This window comes from Elephantulus edwardii, unplaced genomic scaffold, assembly GCF_000299155.1.
Source record: "Elephantulus edwardii isolate Elephantulus edwardi_28Jun2011 unplaced genomic scaffold, EleEdw1.0 scaffold00193, whole genome shotgun sequence".
NCBI lineage: Eukaryota > Metazoa > Chordata > Mammalia > Macroscelidea > Macroscelididae > Elephantulus > Elephantulus edwardii.
This window is the reverse complement of record NW_006399943.1, coordinates 4,265,545-4,287,412: the sequence shown is the minus strand read 5'-3', so window position 1 is coordinate 4,287,412 and position 21,868 is coordinate 4,265,545. Positions and strand designations below refer to the sequence as shown.

Sequence of the window (21,868 nt, the reverse complement as noted above, 5' to 3'; positions counted from 1 at the left end):
ACCCATGTGTCAGTCTCCTCAGAGTGACGGAGGCCGGCGAAGTCCAGGATGAGGCCTCCAATGTGAGGGGTCACCTTGGTTGCTGAGGTCAGGGCGCTGGACCGCTGTCTTGCATTGTCTATGGTCTTGGGGCCTCTGACACTGTGGGGCGTGGTCCGAGTGAGGGCCTGGGAGCCTCTTCGCTGCCGGGCTCCTGGGGGGTGGGTCCCACAGGACACTGATAGGATCCTTTCTTATCTCGCTGTCTGCTCCGGAAGTCCTGGGGCTGAGAGGTCCAGTGGGCAGCCTCACCCAGGTGCGGGAAGGGCTCTCCCAGGCAGCCCCCTGTCCCACCCAGTGTCCAGGGAGTGGCCGCCCTTCCGCTGACAGGGCGTCCATGCGCATGTGGAGTCTGCGGATGGGGCTGAGGACAGTGCCTTGTCAGAGGTGTGAAGGACAGTATGGGTGTGGGCTGGATGGTTGCTAGAAATGCCAGATGAGGGGTGTGCCACCCGGGGGACAGTGAGGGGTGACCATGGTGATTGAGGGTGAAGTCCCTGGGATGAGAAGCCACTGTGGTCATTGAGGGTGTGAGGAGTGACCATGGACAGCTGTGGGTGGGCACAGATGGGGGCTTGTCAGTGGTAGGTCGGGGTGAGGGAGACTAAGCTAGGGCAGGGGTGGTAGGAAGGTAGAGTGGTCATCTGGTCCTCGGCTCAGGGTGGGGAAGGGGAGAGGAGGTACTAAAGCACCGGACATGTAGGGAAACTGAGGCAGAGGCTTCCTGGAAGGCAAGTTCCGCGGAGTGGCTGGATCCCTGAACTGGTGTTGATGCCCTGCATGCACCCCAGAGCATCTTGCCTGTGGCCCCATCCTGCCTTCATCTTGAGGGCTGCACGTCCCTGTTTTCAGTCCCTTAGCCTGGTCCAGTGTGAGCTGAGCCTGGCCTGGCCTCTGGGCCCGCTGGCGCCCAGCCCTGTGGCCAGCGCCCTGGGAGACAGCCGAGCTGGCCAGGGCAGCAGCAGGAAGTGCAGCTCAGGGTGTTCTGGTTACAGTGCCCAAGCTGGGACAGGTGCGGGGCTGGGCCGGACATGGCACCTGCTGGGTGCCTTTGTGGGCAACGTGAGGTCCTGCTGACTGGACCCAAGAACCAGCGAGACCACCGGGCTATCCTGAGCTTAGCAGACACAGGATGGGGCCTGTCCCAGCACACCCATCTCTTCTCACTTTGTGCACACAGATACCCCTGCTGCCTCACGCACCCCCAGTCCCCCCAAGGCTCCTCTCTCTATCCCTCTGAACCAGCTGACCTGGCCTCCCACAAGGACTGTCCATAAGGACCTGCCTGGCAGAGACTAAACTGTTTGGGTTTCGCTTGGGCCACGGGGTCCCCTTGGGATAAACTCCCCTTCCTGTGACCCCAGCTGACCATCTGGACCTGTCCTGGGCCTGGCTGCAGGGAGGAGGGTGGGGAGCCTCAAGAGTCATCCACTGAGATGGACAAGGGCCAGCTGCCAACAAGGTCTGTGTCATGTCTCTCTGGCCCAGTACCAGGAGGTCCTGGGGACACACAGGACATTGCCCAGGCTGGACAGCTGTCCCTTCTGACCATGAGCTTCTGCACGCCCATCAGGGGCCCTTCCTCACATGCCAGCCCCCACCCCACAGAGCTGGAGTTCCCAACACTCGGTGACTGTGTGCTTTGTTTGCCTGACTTCTCATGCCACCTCCTGTACTGTGCCTGTCCCCGTGGGTCCATGGGCCCATTTGCTCAGTCGGGGCCTGCCCTGCCCGGCTCCCAATACTATGGGGGTGCGGTGCCCAGCACTTGGTCTAAAGGCGTGGTCAGGGAACTGGCCGGCTGCCTGGGCCTAGGAGGGGCTTCCTGCCTCTGGCCAGCCACCGCCTAGACCCCCATCTGTCCACGAGAATTGGCTCTGGGCCCCTCCTTCCGGCCGGCCACACTGAGTCACAGACCATTCACACCGCCCAGCAGGTGGGGGTTGGGCTCTAAGTACAGGCAGAGCGGCTGGCCCCAGGCTTGGCCTTGGTCTCCTTACACTGGGCCAGCCAGGACAGAGCTGGGAGTGAGCCCTGATGCCCTCTCCCAGGCACTGGCCTCAAGGCCTCCAGTACTGGCCTGTCCACCCATTGATGACATAAGTTCTTGGCCTCTGGTGGCTGCTGGACCCACTGGTTTACTCTCTGCTTCACCTCCCAGAGGGAGCCAGGACCTCTGGGTGCCAACCCACTTGCCTTGCCAGCTAGAGCAAGGTGTGCCACCCAGTGCCCACCAGCTCACCTCCTGCCCAGGTGGCCTGTAAGCACCCACCTCCACACTGCCCCCTGTAGTTATTCCTGCCAACCCCTTGACCCTCTGCCCTGTTCTCTGTCTTTGGACTCTCTGCACTGCCCATTGCACAGCAAGGGAGTGGTCGCTCTAAGGCCTCTCAGACAGGTTACTGGGGCAGACCCTTGCTGGCCAGGCAGGCAGGGGAGCAGGGGGCGCAGTGGCCGGAGGCTGGCCAGGCTGCTGTCCTGGAGACGTGCCCACCTCAAAATAGCAGATCTTAAAAATAACTCGGCCAGCTTTTGTTTTGCTTTTTGCTTTAAAAGACATTTTTCCCTCAGCACAGGGCTCGGCAGTAGGAAAGGTCAGCTCCATGTGGGCGGGCGGCCAAGGGGCAGCAGGGAGGGGCAAGCCAGGTCCTGGGCCTCGCAGAGGGTGGGCATAGTGACCCCGGGCACAGAGACACAGGCCACGCAAGTCTCCCGTCCTCCAGCGCCTGACCCTGGTCTGGGGGATGAACAAGCAGAAGGCGGTCTTAGTGCACCCCCGCATGCCAGCGGAGGGGTGTCCACTCTGCCCTCGGCCTGGCCGGTCTGCGTCTTCCATCAGTATTTGTGCACATATCTTCAGCGGAGAAAAATGCCGCTGGCATGGGAGGGCTTGGCAGGGCTAGGGAGAGGGCAACGAGGATGAGGAAGGTATGGGGGGGGTGGATAGCAGCTGGGGGGACAGCCAAGATGAGGAAGACACAGACAGGACGGGGGCGGGGCACTCAGGGAGGTGGGATGGGCCCCCAGTTTTCTTCACTCAGCTTACTCTGCCTCTCCAGCATCAAACTCCCCAGGAATCCACCTTGTCAGTTGAGGGGCCAGGCTGGTAGAGGGTCCCATCCTGGCCCCCAAGGCTAGCAAGGTTCCCCACCTGTGCTGTCTGGGCATTTGCTCCCATTCCAGAGACTTATTCAGAGCCAGGCCTCTGCCCTCCGGGTTTGGTTTTTTAAATTTATTTGTTTTTAAATTTTGTGTGTGTGTGTGTACCGTCAAATCAGATCTGTCGAGTACAGGAGGAGATTGCCCTCTTTCTCCGGCAGAGCATCTGGTGGATTCAAACCGCGTGCCCCTGGGATTGTGGTGCAGCTTCTTGCCACCAGTCCACCAGAGAGCTCCCTTGCCCTCAGGGTTTTGACACCAGCAGGTGCGGCTGACTCGGACTCAGGGCGCTGGGACCTCACCCGCCTGGAGAAACTGCAGCTGCCCCTCCCGAGGCTGGAGCTCTGAAGGGTTGGGGACCTTCACAGGGTAGTGGCTACAGGAAGGAGGGGTGACCAGGTCAGGCCTGGTCAGCACAGCTGATGGTCCCACGGTGCCAGCTGCAGAGAACAAGCCTCTGGGGTGAGAGTGGAAGGTTCTGGAAGGGTCCTTTCCCCAGGGGCCCAGATAGATTGAGGCCCAAGGGTACAGAGGGTTCTGAGTCCCTCGTCTGAGCGTTCGTGGCCCCTCCCCCCAGTACCTGCCCCTCTGTCTAGTCAGCAGTGCCCCTTGGTGTCCATACTGTGGTGACCTCATGCACACACTGACCCCCGTCAACCCCATCGCTCTGACCACAGAAAGCTCTGGTGGCCCATTACCCCATCTGTCTTCCTGGCTGGGCCAATTCCTGCCGCCCTATCAATAGGGGGGAAGGTGGGAGTGGGGTCTAGAACCTGTGACCACTGACAGGAACAGGGATTCATAGACTGCAGTACTGGGTCAAGGTGGCCTCATCTGTGGCTAGGGGCAGCTGGCCATTGCTCTGGGCTGGCCGGTCACCACAGAACTGGGCACAGCATGACCCAGCTTCATGTCCTCCTTGTCTGGCCCCCCTGTCGATGTGAGACCCTCATGGTGACCAGCCCGTCCTGGCCCCACGGAGCTGGACTGTCAGCCCTGGGCTCCGAGGTGGGCGCAGGGACAGGTGGGTCTCTTCTCTGAATGCTGCCTTGGGGTCACTGGGTCAAGGGGTGGCCCCTGAGCCCAGCTGCCCACCACTTGGGCTCATCTGTGTCCTACACAAGGTCAGAGCCTAGGGGGCCTGGGGAGCCCCCCTGGGAACTCCTTGGGAATCTTCTGCTGTGGTCCTGGGCCCTCTGGGGGATGAGTGGTCTGGGCACCGGTGTGCAGGGCCCCTAGTGCCCTACTGCCCACGTTTTCCCCCCCACAGGTCTTCCACGTGGCCTATGTGCTCATCAAGTTCGCCAACTCCCCTCGGCCGGATCTCTGGGTGCTCGAGCGGTCCACGGACTTCGGCCGCACCTACCAGCCATGGCAGTACTTTGCTTGTAAGTTTGGGGCAGCCAGGGAAGGGCTGCCTTGCGAGGCTTCCTCCAGGTCTTGGGGCTCCAGCCTCCGCTTTGGCCAGGGCTTTGGGTGTAACACACTCTCAGAGTCCTTGAGGGCAGGTGGAAATGCACTGGCATGACCAAAGTCAGGGCTGTGGGCGCCAGCACCATGAAGGCCTTGGAGCCAGGAGCACCTCTGTGCCAGGGGACCAGCGTCCCAGCACCAAGGCCTCCGATCCTGTGCCCATCCTGGCTGGTCCTGGGGGCCATGACTGGGGTGCTCCAGTTGAGTGATCCTTTGCCATGGGCCGGGGGCAGTTGTGGAGTGTCCTGTTAGGAGGGGACATAAACACCCACGGGTTCCTCTGGTCGCCCTGTCCCCAGCCTCCGAGAGAGACTGTCTAGAGCAGTTTGGACCCAGGACACTGGATCGCATCACGAAGGATGATGATGTCATCTGCACCACTGAGTACTCGCGGATTGTGCCCCTGGAGAACGGTGAAGTGAGCTGGGGCAGGGGGCAGGTTGGAGGGGGGAGTGAGGGGCGGGATGGGGGCAGGGCAGGGCGGCTGTGTCCATCAGCAGAGTCCTGCCCACAGGCACCTCTGCCACCAGCCCCCTCCCAGGAGGCCCTCGTCACTCAGGGTCCCACCCTGCCTGCCTGTCTGCAGGTCGTGGTGTCCCTAGTGAACGGACGTCCGGGCGCTATGAACTTCTCTTACTCACCATTGCTGCGTGACTTCACCAAGGCCACAAATATCCGCCTTCGCTTCCTTCGGACAAACACACTCCTGGGCCATCTCATGGGCAAGGCGCTGAGGGACCCCACGGTCACCCGGCGGGTGAGCATTCACCTGGGGGCTGAGGGTACAGACTGGAGCTCCAGGGCTTTGGGAGATCCTGGGGCCTGGGGACACTGCAGAACCCCGTGGTCACCCAGCGGGTGAGCGGCCATGTGGGGGCTGGAGTGCTGGGGGTTCTGGGATCAAGTGGGTAGGCTGTGTCTGTGGTGCTCATGGGGACGGTGGCTGCAGTACTATTACAGCATCAAGGACATCAGCGTCGGAGGCCGCTGTGTCTGTCATGGCCACGCAGACGTCTGTGATGCCAAAGACCCCACAGACCCTTACAGGTAAGACACTACCTCTCTCCTGCTGCCTCGACCTCCTTGCTCTGACTGGCCTGGCGGAGAGGCCACCTGCTGCCCTCACTGTCTCTGCCAGGCCTAGGGCTGGAGCCAGACCCAGTGCCCCTCACATCCCTGCTGTCTGTGACCTACACCGACTGCACCTCTTGGGTCTCAGCTTCCCCATGTAGGGAGGCGGAGGGTGGGTCATGCGCCCCGCTCCCAGTCAAGAGGCTCTCATCACGGCCCCAAGCCCTTTCCTGAGGGGAAGTAAGTGCTGAGTGGAGGGGACCACCCTGGGCCAGGTGCCCTCGGGAGGGCAAATAGCTCTTTGCTTACCTAGGTCCCTGATGTCTCTCACCTCACAGGCCATATGCCCTGCTTCTCCTGTCTCCAGCCAAGGTGGGGACCAAGGCTGGGGCAGTGACAAGCACAGTCGGGGCTCAGAGTCAGGAGCCCTGACCTCTGACATGAAGTGGCTGGCCTCCAACATGAAGTTCCTACTGCTCAGGTCCTTCATTGCATGGCTAGTGCCTGACCATCCTCCCTGCATCATCCCCTGAGGTGCCGGTGATGGTGGGAGAGAGCAGAGACCATGAAGGATGGTAGAGTAGGAGATGCCAGGGATTATGGTGATGGTGGTGATGGTGGTTTTGATGGTAGTGATAATGGTAGTGGTGATGATGGTGGTGATGGTGATGGTGATGGTGATGGTGGTGCCCTCTAAGGCTGCCTGTGCCAGCAGGCACTAAGCCTAGTGATAAGATACTGAGGGCCGGGCTGGCTCCGGCCAGGGTGTCCTGTCCATGCACTGTGTGTGGCAGGCTTCTGTTCCAGCACTTGGGCACCAGGTAGGACTCCCCAGCCTGAGAGTACATGTGACTAGGGAAGCTGGTGAAGTCTCCAACAGTGCTGGGCACTGCAAAGGTGCTAAAGCTGGCAGAGACTACAGATGTGTGACAGACCTGGCACCCCCAGGGGGGCTGGTAGGTTGAAAATAGTCCCAAACTGCACAGTTGGGTGTGAGACTGCTGTTTGTGTGTTGGGGTTCCTGTTGTGCTATCATCCTCCCACTTTAGGGGAAAAGCAAGAAAAACCCCAAAGGTATGGAAGTTCATCTCTGTCCTACCAGAGTGGGGCCCAGGAAGTGAGCCCCAAACCTCTTGATGTGGCCCGGCAGCTGAGAGGCTGTGACACAGAGCGAGAGGCATCTTGCGGCTGGTCGCCCAAGGCCCTCCCAGCCTGTCTGGCCTCAGTGGCTTCAGCCTGCCCTACTCAAGCTCATCTCATCTGTCTGAGGAAATGAGGTGCCAAGGATGAGTGCGTTCAAGGCACTGGGAGGGGAGCCCATTGGGGCAGCCAAATTGGCCAAGGAGAGAAGGCCTCGAGCTGAGTGGGGGGTCTGTCCTCGCCTGCTGGGAGGCATCGCCATCACCCTGGTGGCCTTGTGCCTGAACATGGGCTGGGCTCAGCTCACATGCAGCGCATAACTGCGTGAGCTTGGTATCTCTCCTAGTACCATAAACACCAACAGAAGCCCTGTCACCAAGGCCTGTCTCATGCCAGCATCCTGGACACTGGCCCACCCACACTCTCCCTCAGTTTGCTGCCTCTGTTCCAGGGGTTCTCCATTTCCAGCTGCCTTGTATCTTGTCTCTTTACCTCCACTATCACCATTACCATTGCCACCATCACCAGCATTGTCACCATTTTTGTCACCACCCCACTACCTTTCCTCCTCTACCATTTAAATCACCATCAGCTTCAACACTACTGCGTTCATTGTGACAACCTTCCCGCCATTACTTCTGTCGCCACCACCACCCCGTCAGCAGCAGCACTCCACCGTCATAACCACCGCCATCACCCTCTCATCACCACCTCCACCGTCATAACCACCATCACCCCACTGTCACCCCCTCATCACCACCTCCACCGTCATCACCACCACCACCACCACAGCCATCACACCATCATCATCACCACCTCCACCATCACAGCCATCACCCCATCATCACCCCCATCATCACCACCTCCACTGTCATTTGTTGGAGAGGGACATCATGCTTGGAAAGGCAGAGGGTTGGCGAAGGAGAAGATCCTCAAGCAGGTGAAGTAATACAGTGACTGCCACAATGTGTCAGGAAGAGTGAGGATGGCACAGGACAGGACTGGGTTCCGATCTGCTATTTATGGCTTTGCTATGGGTCGTACTTGACGGGACAGCACTGAACAACCATCACCTTGGAAGCTGTACATCTTGTTTCCGTTGTGACTTTCTCTTCTACTCTGTTTACTACTTAACTATTTTTTGTTTGGTTTTTTAAAAGTTTCATATTGGTTTGCACACAAAGTTTGTATACATTGTGTTTCCTTTAAGTACATTGTGTCTCACACAGTCTTGTCATGTTTCATACAATCATTTCCATACTGTTTTATAAAATGAATCATCATTGATCTGTGCCCACTGTCACCCTGTCTTTTCAGATCCCCACTAGATCTCTCCTAGGTGTTCTTAACATAACCAAATCCAAACAGAACCATCTGTGCTGCTGCCTGAGTGGCCAGAACCTGAACATACTAACTCTCACCCCATTAGCAGCCTGACTCTGTTAGCGTCACCTGCACTGGTTCACCTCTCCCTTGCTCTCTGCTGCTCCTGACCTCACAGCGCATAAATGAAGGTTCTTCCTGAAATGCATCCTGGAGTTGATCTTTCCAAGGTTTATTAGTAATTGTCTAGAAAACTTTTTGCTTTGCCGTCACTTTTTTTTTTATGGTTTTTTTTTTTTTACAGAGGTTTTGGATTTCCATTCATTCATTGCCGCAATTTTCTCCCTGCCCACCCCTCCCCACCAGCTCGCTTCCCCCTCCAAAGAGAGAAAAAAAAAATTCCTTCATTAGTATACAATTCCCACGTCCCTTCCCCCCACCCCCCACCCCTAGTACACTTCTCTATGCAACCTTAATTCTGGATTCCTGTGCTAACCATAATACTCAATCATGTATCACTTCTAATCTGTTCTTTCCCTCATCTGTTTCAATACAATATACATAATTTATCCAGTTTTTTCTGTCACTTTTTAAAGGATCATTTAGCTGGCTGCAGGATTCTCTGTAGTTGATGGTTATCTCAGATTGGAGATATTATCTCACTGTCGTCTTACGTCTGTCTCTTGATGCTGGAAAGGTCCCCCTGTCACTGGACCCACTATCTTCTGTAGCTTGCCTTTCTTTTGGATGTTTTTATGATCCCTTTGCTTTTGATGTTCTACAAAGTTACTCTGATGTGAAGGAACAGACTTACCTTATTGAGGGCTCCCCACCCCAAGCATGTGTGTGTTTATAGCGTGAGACCACTCACACCTTTAGTTACCACGCCACTCACCTTCTCCCCAGATCGAGGGAAGAGATGAGACCTTCCAGGGATGTTCTTTTATTGTAATTTAGACTTTTCATCCACTTTTCTTCTGAGCTGCCCCCCAGGTAGTTTCTTCAGTTTTCTCCCATTTACGCAATCTCGCTACTTGTGAATAATCTGTTTACCCCATCCATGGAATCTTTCATTTCCGTAATTATTTTTAATTTATATATGTCTTGACAGGGTTTCCACCCCACCCTTATTTGCCTGTTTTCCAGAACATAGTGTTTCTATTGTCTTGAATTGTTGTGCTGATCATTTCAAGCATGTCATTTTATGCTTTCTCTTGGATTGCGTCACTAAATGGTGTTTAATGCAGGTTACTTCCTGTTTTTGTTTTATCTGTTGCATTATATGCTTTGTGGTGGTGGTGGCATACCGTCCAGTCAGAAGTGACTCATAGCTGACCCTCCAGCAAGTTTTTGGAGGCAGTTAATCGCATGGGAAGAGACTTCCCATCTTTCTCCTGTGGAGCCGTGGATGCGAACTGTGTGCCTTTGGGTTGGCAGTGCAGCTCTTTACCACTAAGCCACAAGCGCTCCTCGACATTACTTAGCAAGGTTTTATCCATGTGACTCCACCGTTGTCTGTATTTCCAACGCTCCCTCTAGAGTAGTTTTTCAGGAGCTTCTGACAAAGTCTCCTGGGCATCACCAACTTTTAATGTTAATTTCTTGGCTTAGAGGCAAGCTGACCATGTTGGTTACTGAAAGTTCAAACACCAGACAGAAGCCACGAGGGTCTCGGCCTCCCTGTGTGGACTGGTGTTTGGGCCTGCCAAGGACATCCCCAAGCCTTGGGACTGGGCAGGGGCAGAGAGTCAGTCAGAGCCTGAGGATGGGTTTGGAATTCCTGCCCCACCTTGGCCAGGCCGGGGGAGAGCTGTGCCAGCAGCTTTGGCACGGACAGCCAAGTTCACTCTGAGCACCAGACAGCTACAACCTCAGTCCTCATCTCTGACCCTCTGTCCTCCGCTCCCTGAGCTGGTAGACGCTGCCCTTGGGGACAACAGACAGGATTCCCACCTAGTGTCCACTCTGGCTGGAGGAGGAAGCAGTTTTTGGCCTCTTGCCCTGGGGAGCTGTACTGGGTTCAGGGGGCTGACTGACTGATGTAGGCTCCAGAGAGGGACCTTGAGCTGACCACAGCAGGAAGAGCTCAGCTCAGTCCGGAAGAGCCCAGAGCTCCACACTGACCTGCTGCAGGGGCCACCTGTTCTGGCCGAGATGGCCTGTCTGAGCCTCTGCGTGCGCATAGCCCTTCTGCAGTTCTACCGTCCAGGAGGTTCACACAGTTCCTGCTGTTAGAGACTGTGCCCCCTTCACAGCTTGTCCAGGGAGGGTTTTGACACTTTGGGTGCCCATCACACGAGGATGAGGATGGAGTCACAGGGACGGTGCAGGTGCTGAGGCCTGGACAGCTCAGGAAACCATAGTCGGGGAGGGCAGAGGAGCTCAGCCCCTCATGGCGGGTCAGCAGTGGTGGGGTCAGGACCGAGGACCTGCCATTCTTATGTCCTGTGATGTCACAGAGTACACCGGGGTGCGTGGTGGCATGAGCCCCATGGTGTCTCCACACGGTGTCCACACAGGCTGCAGTGTGCCTGCCAGCACAACACGTGTGGAGGGTCCTGTGACCAGTGCTGCCCCGGATTCCACCAGCGGCCATGGCGACCAGCCACCACCAACAGTGCCAATGAGTGCCAGTGTGAGTGCCCTCCGCAGCTCTCGAGGGGTTGCACAAGACGGGTGTGCACACACTTACATAACCACCCCAAGCACACGTACAGGCACAGATATGCACACGTGTACATGCACTTACACAGGCGTGCACACATGCTCACACACTTGCACCCACGCACACCGCACATGTATAGGCACAGATGTGCACACACAGGCACAGATGCACACAGTTGTATGTACACATGCTCACACGTAAGGCACATGCACAGTGCATACAGGGACATACATCTACACACAGATGTCTACGCGCAGGTATGCACAGAGTCGCATGTATGTGCACATACTTGCAAATACATGCACAGAGACATATGCTCTGAGAGGCGCATGTGCACAGGAATGTACAAGGACACACCCAGTGGCGGCAGAGTGGGTCACGGGTCAGGAGGGAAATCAGGGCGCTGGGGTCCCAGGGGGCACACATGAAGGCCCGAGTCCCTCCTCTGCAGCCTGTAACTGTCATGGCCATGCCTCTGACTGCTACTACGACCCTGAGGTGGACCGGCAGAATGCCAGCCAGAACCAGGACCACGTCTACCAGGGAGGGGGCGTCTGCATCGACTGTCAGGTGAGACTTGGCGCCAGGTCTGCAGAGGAGGCCTCGGGGCAGGGTCTGATGGGGGTCAGGTGTGGGTGACGGTGAGGTGTGCCTGGGGCACCTGGGGGTTGGGTGTTCTGGACTCAGCACTCCCACCCCCTCAGCACCACACCACTGGCATCAATTGTGAGCGCTGCCTGCCCGGCTTCTACCGCTCCCCCGATCATCCACTGGACTCGCCCCGCGCCTGCCGACGTGAGTGGGCGAGCTGCATGTGGGGCGTCCCTGTGTCCCAGAGCCTCTGTGGGTGACCGTCTCTGGATGTGGGTGTCCCAACTTTGGATGGCAGGGTGTCCCAGGGTCTTCTCTTGGGGTACCTCTAACTCTGGGGAACCCTAGCCACAGCGGAGATGCAGACCCTGGGCTGGGGTCCCACCTCCTTGCGCCGTCTCCTGCCAGCTTGTGACTGTGAATCCGACTTCACGGATGGCACATGTGAGGACCTGACCGGCCGCTGCTACTGCCGCCCCAACTTCACCGGGGAGCGCTGCAACACCTGCGCAGAGGGCTTTGCAGGCTTCCCGCAATGCTACCGTGAGCGCATGCACACAAGGGGGAAGGGGGAGGGGTGAGACCCGATCTCCTGGTCCTGCCTGTGCATCAGCTCCCGTGGGGTAGGGGATGGAGAGCTGGGGTCCCCTTGCTTACTCTCTCTGTCTCCCTCAGCCCTCTCCCCCAACAACACTGGGGCGCAGATGTTGCCGGCCGGACAGATTATCAGTAAGTATCCCTGGAGAGGAAGAAGTTGTATTTGTTACCTGGGCTTTACAAACGATAGGCGGCCACTAGACCCTCAGAAGTGGAGGGACGTCGGGCAGCCCCCCACACGTGAGGGCCACAGTGCCAGAGTCCATGGGGATTACTGCGCCCAGCCCCGGTGCTGGGAGCTGGCCTCTCTGCCGCCTCTCCCCAGCATAGCGTCGGCAGGGCCCAGAGGTGGTGCGATCTGTGGCCTGCTGCGCTGCTTGCCCCAAGGACTCTCGTGCCCAGCAGTTCGAATCCACCAGCAGCTCTGCAGGAAAAGGCAGGCATTTACCCCGTGAATCCACACTAACTCGACGACAGTGAATTTGTGCTTTAGCGTTTGCTAACCAGGGTATGATTGCAAGAGACGGAGTGCTTTCCAGTTACAGTAATAATAACACTAAAAAGCTCATTTCATTTGAGAAAACATGGCAGGAAACCCTTATTTCTGCAGGACAGTTTCCAAGTTGGTGAGTCTGAGCTGGATGTGTGCGTGGGGCACTGTTTTGACTCTTTAAATAGTGGGCCAGAGGAGAGAAGGAACTGCTTAAGGCAACTTGCGTTTCCATCTGGAGAAGCTGAAAAATCAGAGTGGATATGGAGGCGATAGTTGCACGATTCGGGCGTGTAACTGATGTTTTTGTGTTGTGGGTGTTCCACCTCAGAGCAACCAAGTCTGACAGGAAACCCTGCCCAGCCCTGCACGGTGCTATAGTCGCTGCTGTACTTAAACCCTTTGTTGCTGTCGCGGTGCCTATGCTGTCTCTGAGAGTCTTGCTCTTTCTCACCTACCAGCTCCTGTCCCAGCGTGCTGTCTTTCTCTGGGGACTGGCCTCTCCTGACAGCATCCCCAAGTCAGCGACTTCATTTCTAAGGAACGCTCTGGCTGAGTTTTCTTCCAGGACAGATGTGTTTTGGCAATCTATGGTGGATTTAATACTCTTCAGAAACACCACAGTTCAAGGACATCAGTTCTTCTTGGCTCTGGAAAATACAGTAGCTTGGTTAAGTGCACCTTAGTCCTCAATGTGACATCCTTGCTGTTCAGCACTTTAAAGAGGTTGCTGGTTCCATAATCATTGACTGTGTCGTACTAAAAGCTTTCATGTTGCGGAATCAGAACCAAGCCTAGCTGCCTCTCCAGTGGGTTTGCAGCGCTGTGAGTTGTGCAGGAGGTGATTGTCCAACTTCCCTTGTGGAGCGGCTCCAGAGTTCAAGGCCCCGGGGAGATGGGCCTCCAGCAGCACAGCTGCCCACATGCTCGTCCGCCAGAGCTTCCTTGGTCGCGCACATGACGACCGCTGACATGGCCAGTGTGGTGGTGTATGATTTCACTGCAGTATGGGAGTGTCTGCTGGCCTCCCAGTGAGAAGCCACACTGTGACCCCAAAGGCGGGTGGTTCAAATTCACCACCTGCTCTGCAGGCGGAGGTTGAGCAGTCCCTTCTGGTGTGGTTTACGGTCTCTGAAAAGCTGCTGGGGGCTCAGCTCCGAGTCTGTTCCAGCTTCACAACAACGTAAGAGGAGGCTGGTTTTAGTTCTGAGTGAGTTTTGAGAGGATTGTCGCACGTCCTCACTCCGTCACTAGGTGGCACTCTGTGTGACCGTCAGTTTGATTAGATGTTGGTTCATCTATTTGGAGACCTGGCTTCTCCAGCCGCTGCTTCCCTCTGTAACAGGATTTCCTTTTCATGGAGCGGGAGAAACGAAGCTCGGTGCCAGTGGGCCGGCTCCCAGCCTGGCTGTCCTATGTGTCAGGACAGCTGTGTGCCGCAGACACCTTGTTCATTCGTTTGTCTTTTGTCTAGTTTTTCTTGTCATTGGGAGTGGTCACAGCAGAACATGCATCAATTCAAGGTTCCACGCTGGGCAGTCAGTGGACCCTGGGGCACCCTCTGAGTGGTGCAGCCTTATCACCTCCTTTTCGGAACATAAATTCTCTGCTCCCTAAGGTTCCCATTCTTCAGGTTGCGCTTGTCAGGGTGACCCCATAGAGTTCTTAAACGAATTAAATGCCCAAGGTAGATGTTTCTCACTGGTTGAGCTAATCTGGTTTGGCTTTGGGAAGACAGCCGAGGATGTCTGTGGGTTAAGACCTCGTGGGAATCTCAGATAGTGTGTCCAACTTCGAAAGCTCGAGCGAGTCTGTAGCCCAGGGAATGTGAAGTTCTGCTTTGCCTGTTTCCCTTCTTGATCAGGATTCTTCTACAGAATCTTTGATCAGAGTGTCCAGTCTTGCTGTTGGGCACCACCCAGCTCCTCTCATCTGTGACAGAGGGAGCCGTTGTTGATGGAGGAAGGTGGGCACACCCCACATCGCCCTCGTCTCCGCCTTCCTTCCTCTGTAGCTCTAGATGAACTGAGGCCAAATGTGCCTTAGATTGCGGCTTATATGCTCTTAGGACCCTGGGCACTACGTAATTAACTGGAAGTAGAACAGAAATATCACACTATTACATATTAGGTCAGCTAACTGGATGTCCCGTGAAACCGTGACTGTGAACAGCCAGGCCCCAGGAGCTGTTTGTTGGTGCAAGGCTCTGTAGGATGTTTCCAGTGACTGATGGGGCTTTTCTGCATAGACTTGAACCTCCTGACTTTGGGTTGGCAGCTGAGAGTTCACCATTGTGCTAGCCAGGCACGCCTCTCCTTTCCTAGTGGGGTGTGAGGTAACGTGTAGCTGGAGTCTCAGTGGCATCCAGGTTTGCCTTTTGTTTGGCTACTTGGCTGGGTCTTTCCCGGGTCCCTCACTTTCTCGGCTGCTCTTGTGTGTGTGTTCCCCCCTCCCCGATCCTCTGCTCACGTTCCTTTGAAGTTGGCCTTTTCACTTCCTCATCGCTGCTAGGTTTCTCCACAGCCTCTCTCTTCCTCTGTCTTGACCAGACTTAGTCAACACTTGCTTAAGCTGAGTCATTGGTGGCTCCAAGAACTGGATTGGCGCAGTGTGGACAAGAGGCACGCGTGTCCTAGAGGTGGGGTTTGCTTTCCTTCAGTACAGTCCATTTTGAACTAAAATGTCCTTGTCAGCAACACAGAACCGATTCCTATGAGGTCAGACGTGTCCTCCGTGCCCCGTCACTTCCTTCTGCTCGTCCCACTACCAATCGTGAGGCTCTCCTGCGTCCAGCATCCACTGACCCTACAGGTTGTTGTTCTGTGCCATCGAGCTGCTTGTGACTCATAGCGACCCTATGTACAAGAGCCCTAAACCCTGCTCTATCCTGTGCCAGCCTCACTGTCTCCGACACACCTGCTCTCACCACCCCAGTCACTGAAGAGATCGATCTCAAGGGTCTTCCTCTCCTGCGCCATCCCTCCACCCTCCCAAACATGTTGTCCCTCTCCAGCGACCAGTCCCTCCTAGCAACATGCCCAAAGTATGTCAGACGAAGCTTCAGAATCCTTGACTCCAAGGAGAAGCCTAGCTTTACCCTCTCCAGGACAAACCTGTTTGTTCTCCTGGCAGTCCATGGTGTATTCAACACCCTTTTCCAGCACCACAGCTCAAAGGCATCAGTTCTCTTTCTATCATCCCTAGTCACTCTCCAGCTCTCTGATAGTACACAATTGAGAAGACTATAGCCCGGATCAGGCGCACCTTAGTCTCCAGCGTGGTATCGTTGCTCTTCAGTACTCTGGAGAGGTCCCTGACAGCTGACTTTCCCAAGGCAATGTGTCTCTGTTTCCTGGCTGCTGGTATGAAGAGTGTTGACTGTTGAGCCAAGCAAACTAAAACTGTTAACTATCTCTCTCTGTTCACCATCCATCCTGATGCTGCCAGCTGGCCCAGTGGTGAGAATCTTTGTTTTCTTGACATTGAGCCTCAATCCATATTGAAGGCTGCAGTCCCTGACCCTCTGCAGCAGGCGCTTCAGAACCATGTTAGGGAAGTCAAAAGGCTATAATTTGGGTGGGCAGCAAGATACACTCAGTCAGTCAGGACAGCTTCTGAAATGTGCTCACAGGACCTCAGCCTTGAGCTTCGTGGCTTAGACCAGTCTCACAAAGCTCTGTCCTGCCTCTCCCCCTCCCCAATCCTCCAGTAAACTTGGACACAAGGCTCTTGGCTCTGGTTCAGTAGTGTCTCAAGGTCACTCCTCTCACGTCAGGTCTCTGGTTCTCTGCAGCTGTGGTGGCTGCTACACCTGTAGGTCCCGGGCTCACTGGCTCCAGAGTCTCTGACCCTGAAGGATGCACTGCACCCTCTTGCTTCTTCACTGTTGTTCACATTCTGCTACTGGACCATTCATGTTAATCAAGGCTCTTGTGGACAGGCTAATGGCCCTGTTTGCATAGTCCCACCTAGCCACGTGACCAGGTCAGTCAGTGGCTAGCAAAGCCATTTTGAACATCACATTTTTTTTTAACATCACACTTTATGTAGGTGATGATATCACATGGCAGCTTCCCCCAAATCTGACAAACCAAATAGTTGTGAAGGTGTTGAATGTGGCCTGCAGCTCTGCTCAGCTCCACGGGGAGGACCATGATGAAGGGGACATAGTGAACTGAGAGGCGAGACCCTCGCTACCATCAGGAAGGGATTTCCAGGATGGCGTGTGTCCATCTGGAACCAGGTCCCCATGCTAGGAAGTTCCTAGGTACCCCTGGGGCTCTCCAGGAAACCCCTGGCCTACAAGTGCTGAAGGAAGCAAGGGCTTACCTCCTCCACCCCCGGCAGAGAGAAGGGGCCTTTCCCTAGAGCTGACCAGCTGTGCTGTCAGCGCTAAAGGCACACTGTTCGAATCCACCAGCTGCTCTGTGGAGAAGGATGAGCTATCTCCCGTTATTTACTGCTTTGAACATCCGCTGGAGGCTCCGCTGTGAGTCGGTTCCACGTCGATGGTACCCGACAGCGGCCACCACCGGAATGGTAGGAGAATCGGGTTCGGTGTGTTCAGGCCATTCCCTTGTGCTCTCTGGTATAGCAGCACTCGGGCACCGAGACAAAGTAGAACGCCAGTTTTTATTTCCTTTGGATTTGAATTTCAAAGTCCCACGTGGTGAGATTAACTTCTGTCCTTTTTGGTGGTGGCCCATGGGGTTTTGCATTTGGAATTCAAGCTTCTTTGAAATTTGGAATTGCCCTCTTTGAACGTGACCACTTTGAAAATGTTCCGTGATCATTTGACAAGAAGGTGTGTTCTCCCTGGGAACAGCTTTCCACACAGACACCTATCAAAGCCAGCTTCGAGGTCATGCTCCTCGGGCCTCTCTGTCCTTCCTGAGGCTTCTCTCTGGCTGTGAACCCACTGTTTCCCCCCACAGCCCCACACCTAATAACCTTGGTTTCATACACCTCACAACCAGGTTTTGTGCTTCAAATCCAAGTGTGCTCAGCACAGAACCACACCCCCTGGGCAGAGCTGTGACGCCGATGACCGCTCGTCCTCACGCCATCTCAGCAGCGCCCTGGTTCTGTTTTCACACATCTCGTTGTTTCAATCCCGGCTAAGACCTTGGCTGATTCAAGGCCGGTCTTTCATAGAGGAGTTAGCTGGCTTTCTCTGCTGGGAAGAACTGAAGGCTTTCGTTTGGGGATGGAGACCTCAGCCTGACCCACCATTTGGCTACTGAGAATCCACCGCCTGGGTCTCTGCTACCTGTTTTCTTTGCTGTGTCTTATCAGACTGGGCTGCGATGTTTGTGATCACAGTATGCTCTGGTGGCCTCGGGGCAATAGGCTGCCAACTCAGAGATGTGAGGTTCGAATCCCCCTGCAGCTCCAAGGGAATCAATGAGCTTTCTCCACCTTTGACCCGCTGGAGGGTCAGCGAGGAGTCGACTGACTCCACGGTACAGAGCGACACCTGTTACAAACTGCTGAGCCGGATTCAGAGCGGTTCTGGGACTTTGCATTCTGATTTGTCTCCTTTCTGTGTCACTGTGGCGACAGGTGCCCTGGTGGGGCAGTGTTTCAAACTCATGGTCCAAGCCAGCTCCATGGGAGATGTGTGGCATTGCTGTGTCTGTACCCACGGAGCCCAAATAGTCCACTCTGTGCCATGGGTGGCTTTGAGCCGGGCAAGTCCTGAGCACTGGGTTGAGTGGTGAAGGGAGTTAGGGGCGGTCTGTGGTGCAAGGCTTGAGGGCCAGGTTCTGGGGTGTCTGACGCCCTGCCCCCACCCACAGACTGTGACTGCAGTGCTGCGGGGACCGTGGGCAATGCCTGCCGCAGGGACCCTCAGTTAGGCCGCTGTGTGTGCAAACCCAACTTCCAGGGCGCCCACTGTGAGTCCTGCGCCCCTGGCTTCTACGGCCCAGGCTGCCAGGGTGAGTACTGTCCTCACCCCCAACCCTGGACGACACGGGAGCTGGGTCCCCTGACCCACGTGGCTGCCCCTCCCCGCAGCCTGTCCTCACCCCCCCACCCTGGATATAGGAGCCGGCGACCCTCTGACCCACATGGCTGCCCCTCCCCACAGCCTGCCAGTGTTCCAGCCCTGGAGCGGCCGACAGTGACTGTGACCCTGACTCTGGTCAGTGCCGGTGCCGGCCAGGCTTCATGGGGGTCGCCTGTGAGCGCTGTGCCCCTGGCTACTTCCACTTCCCTCTCTGCCAGTGTGAGTCACATCCCCAGTGGGCACTTGAGGGATCTGGGATGCCCAGTGGGGGAGTCTGCCCAGGCCAAGCGTCCCCATCACCCATCTGCTCCCCAGTGTGTGGCTGCAGCCCCGAGGGGACGCTGCCTGAAGGCTGTGATGAGGCAGGCCGCTGCTTGTGCCGGCCTGAGTTTGAGGGCCCCCACTGTGACCGCTGCCGTGCTGGCTATCATGGCTACCCCAGGTGTCACGGTGAGTGGACATCGAGGGGAAGGGCAGTGAGCAGCCACCTGCAGACCCTTGGAACCTGACCTTGTGTCCCCTGCAGCCTGCGCCTGTGACCCCCGAGGGTCCCTGGACCAGCTGTGTGGGGCGGGCGGCATGTGCCAGTGCCGCCCCGGCTACGCAGGTCCCACCTGCCAGACCTGCAGCCCCGGCTTCCACGGCTTCCCCACCTGTGTTTGTGAGTGCTCTGGGAGGGGCAGGTGGGGGCAGGGAGCAGGTGGAGATCCCCACCGTGTGCCCACCACCCACCCTGCCCGTAGCCTGCCAGTGCTCTGCTGAAGGCTCCCTGCATGCTGCCTGCGACCCCCGGAGTGGCCAGTGCAGCTGCCGACCCCATGTGACAGGACTGCGCTGTGACATGTGTGTGTCTGGCACCTATGACTTCCCCCACTGCAAAGGTGAGCCAGGGTGTCATGTGTGTGCATGTTTGTGTGTTCACATGCATGTGTCACGCATGTCAGCATGTGTGGTTTTAGGTTATGTGACCGGGGGGTGTGTGTGTGACTGGTTATAGCTTTTATGTCCACGCGCTCTGTGCATGTATGTGAGAGAAGTTGGTCGTAGGCTGTATACCCACGTGCCCTGTGTGTTTGTGTGAGAGTGATGGGTCATAGGCTGCATATCCATGTGTTTTATGTGTAAGAGACGGAGAGACTGGTCCCAGGCTGTGTATCCAGGTGTGTCCCCAGCCATCATGAGTACACAGTCATGTGCACCCGTGTGCCGGCTGCAGACCACGTGCGATGTGTCCCATTGCCTTCTTGTGTCTGTGTGTGCACACGTGTGTGCTGTGTGTGTTCACAGCACACGCAAGGCGCATGGCTGGGTGGCGCATGTTGCCACACATGCTCACAGACACGTGGTGAACATGCGGCCTCGTGTAGGGCTGTGGGAAGCCCTGGACTTGAGGTGTGCACAGTCACTCCAGCCCTGTCCCTCCACAGCTGGCTCCTGCCACCCTGCTGGCCTGGCCCCAGCCGACCCCTCACTACCCAAGGTGAGCCCCAGTCTGCCCAAAGTGGGTGGATGGTGACCAGGCCAGACTGAACATTCCAGTGTCAGGGGGACTGTCCCTTTCTCCAAGGGCGCTCAGTCGTGGGAGAGGCCCAGGCAGTTGGCCTTGCCTCTTTCTGCCCTTTCTGGGTTTGAGGGTTTGTACAAAGAGAGCAGGGATTCACTCTGACCCTCATCCTCTTCCAGACTCACCTGTCCTGTGTGTGCCGGGCTCATGTGGAGGGGCCAAGCTGTGACCGATGCAAATCTGGATTCTGGGGCCTGAGTCCCGACATTCCTGAAGGCTGCACCCGTGAGTCTCCCACGGTGGAGGTGGGGGACTGGGAGTGGTCGGCGCCCATGCATCTCCCAGTGAGGGCATGGGGTAGGAGGTGGGCTGCACCGGTGAGGCTCCCAGGGTGGGAGTATGGTGCGGGGGCTTCTAGAGGGTGAGGGATGGGCACCACTAGTCTCCCAGTGTAGGTTTGGGGGTGCTGAACTCCTGGGTTGAGGTGGGGTGGGCTGCACCCACAAGTCTCCAGAGAGCGTGCTGAAGCAGCCGAGGGCAGGCTGCCCACACACTCCAGATGATCCCAGCGCCCACCCCGCCGAGCCCCCTCTCAGGCCCTCTTCCCATCTCAGGCTGCAGCTGTGACCCGCGGGGCACACTGGGCGGTGTGTCGGAGTGCCATCAGGTTAGTCTAGGGTCTGGGAGGTTGGGGTCGGGGGCCCCTGCCTAGTCTCATTGTCCTGCCCACAGGGCAGCGGCCAGTGCTTCTGCAGGCCCCACGTGTGCGGGCAGGCCTGCGCCGCCTGCAGGGACGGCTTCTTCGGACTGGACCAGGCCCACTACTTCGGCTGCCGAGGTGCGAGCCTGAGCCTTCCTGTGCTGGGGGCCCTGGGGACATGTACTCAGCCTAGGATCTGGTACAGGGAGGCCCTGTGGGGTCACGCAGCGGGCTGGACACCAGCCCTGTGTCAGTGGCAGAGTGTGGTCATGGCCAGGGCTCTGAGTGCTGTAGGGAGGGGCCCAGGTGGGAGGGGTGCAGGTGGCCGCAGAGCTGACAGACCCCCCCTTCTGTAGGCTGCCACTGCGATGTTGGCGGGGCCCTGGGCCAGGGCTGTGAGCCGCGGACGGGGGCCTGTGTCTGCCGCCCCAACACCCGGGGCTCTACCTGCAACGAGTGAGTGCACCTCTGAGGTCCAGGTGGGGCCAGGGAGATGATCCCCCGCCAGGTGACCTGGGACCCTCTGTGACCCTGTACCATTCACTCTGCCAGACCCGCTCAGGACCATTACCTGGCCGACCTGCACCACCTGCGCCTGGAGCTGGAGGAGGCGGCCACACCTGAGGGCCACGCCGTGCGCTTCGGCTTCAACCCCCTTGAGTTTGAGAACTTCAGCTGGAGGGGTTATGCCCAGATGGCCCCTATTCAGGTGGGCCGAGCTTGTCACCGCCCCCACCCTAGGACCCCTGCTCCAGCACTGCGGGGCGGGGGGGGAGGCGCGACCCAGACGGGGTGGGAGAGGTGACTGGCCCTTTGCCTTACCCGCCCCAGCCCAGGATCACGGCCAGGCTCAACGTGACCTCCCCAGACCTTTTCCGCCTGGTTTTCCGCTATGTCAACCGAGGCTCTGCCAGTGTGAGCGGGCGTGTCTCTGTGTGGGAGGAGGGCAAGCCTGACACCTGTGCCAACTGTGAGTGGTGCACACACTGCCCCAGACCCTATGTTCCTCCTCCTTAATACCTGCACCCCACGCCCGCCTCTCACTGCCTCCCAACCCCCCCACCTCTCACTGCCCCAGCCCACCTCACCCCCACCTCTAGCCCACC

The 21,868-nt window shown here is 57.2% G+C and overlaps 1 protein-coding gene across 1 annotated transcript in view; it reads left to right on the top strand.

Annotated features, from left to right (window-relative positions):
• The window catches only part of LAMA5 (laminin, alpha 5), a 50,438-nt gene that overhangs the window by 7,941 nt on the left and 20,629 nt on the right, over window positions 1-21,868 (top strand). Inside the window, exons 5-25 of the mRNA XM_006896935.1 lie at window positions 4,469-4,586; window positions 4,971-5,089; window positions 5,258-5,428; window positions 5,621-5,718; window positions 10,725-10,840; window positions 11,322-11,440; window positions 11,575-11,665; window positions 11,870-12,010; window positions 12,137-12,190; window positions 18,347-18,487; window positions 18,640-18,777; window positions 18,874-19,008; window positions 19,085-19,219; window positions 19,302-19,439; window positions 19,986-20,038; window positions 20,242-20,347; window positions 20,677-20,729; window positions 20,795-20,900; window positions 21,119-21,218; window positions 21,315-21,471; window positions 21,594-21,732. Of these exons, the coding sequence (XP_006896997.1) occupies window positions 4,469-4,586; window positions 4,971-5,089; window positions 5,258-5,428; window positions 5,621-5,718; window positions 10,725-10,840; window positions 11,322-11,440; window positions 11,575-11,665; window positions 11,870-12,010; window positions 12,137-12,190; window positions 18,347-18,487; window positions 18,640-18,777; window positions 18,874-19,008; window positions 19,085-19,219; window positions 19,302-19,439; window positions 19,986-20,038; window positions 20,242-20,347; window positions 20,677-20,729; window positions 20,795-20,900; window positions 21,119-21,218; window positions 21,315-21,471; window positions 21,594-21,732 (2,428 nt within the window). The remainder of the gene's footprint in view (window positions 1-4,468; window positions 4,587-4,970; window positions 5,090-5,257; window positions 5,429-5,620; window positions 5,719-10,724; window positions 10,841-11,321; window positions 11,441-11,574; window positions 11,666-11,869; window positions 12,011-12,136; window positions 12,191-18,346; window positions 18,488-18,639; window positions 18,778-18,873; window positions 19,009-19,084; window positions 19,220-19,301; window positions 19,440-19,985; window positions 20,039-20,241; window positions 20,348-20,676; window positions 20,730-20,794; window positions 20,901-21,118; window positions 21,219-21,314; window positions 21,472-21,593; window positions 21,733-21,868) is intronic.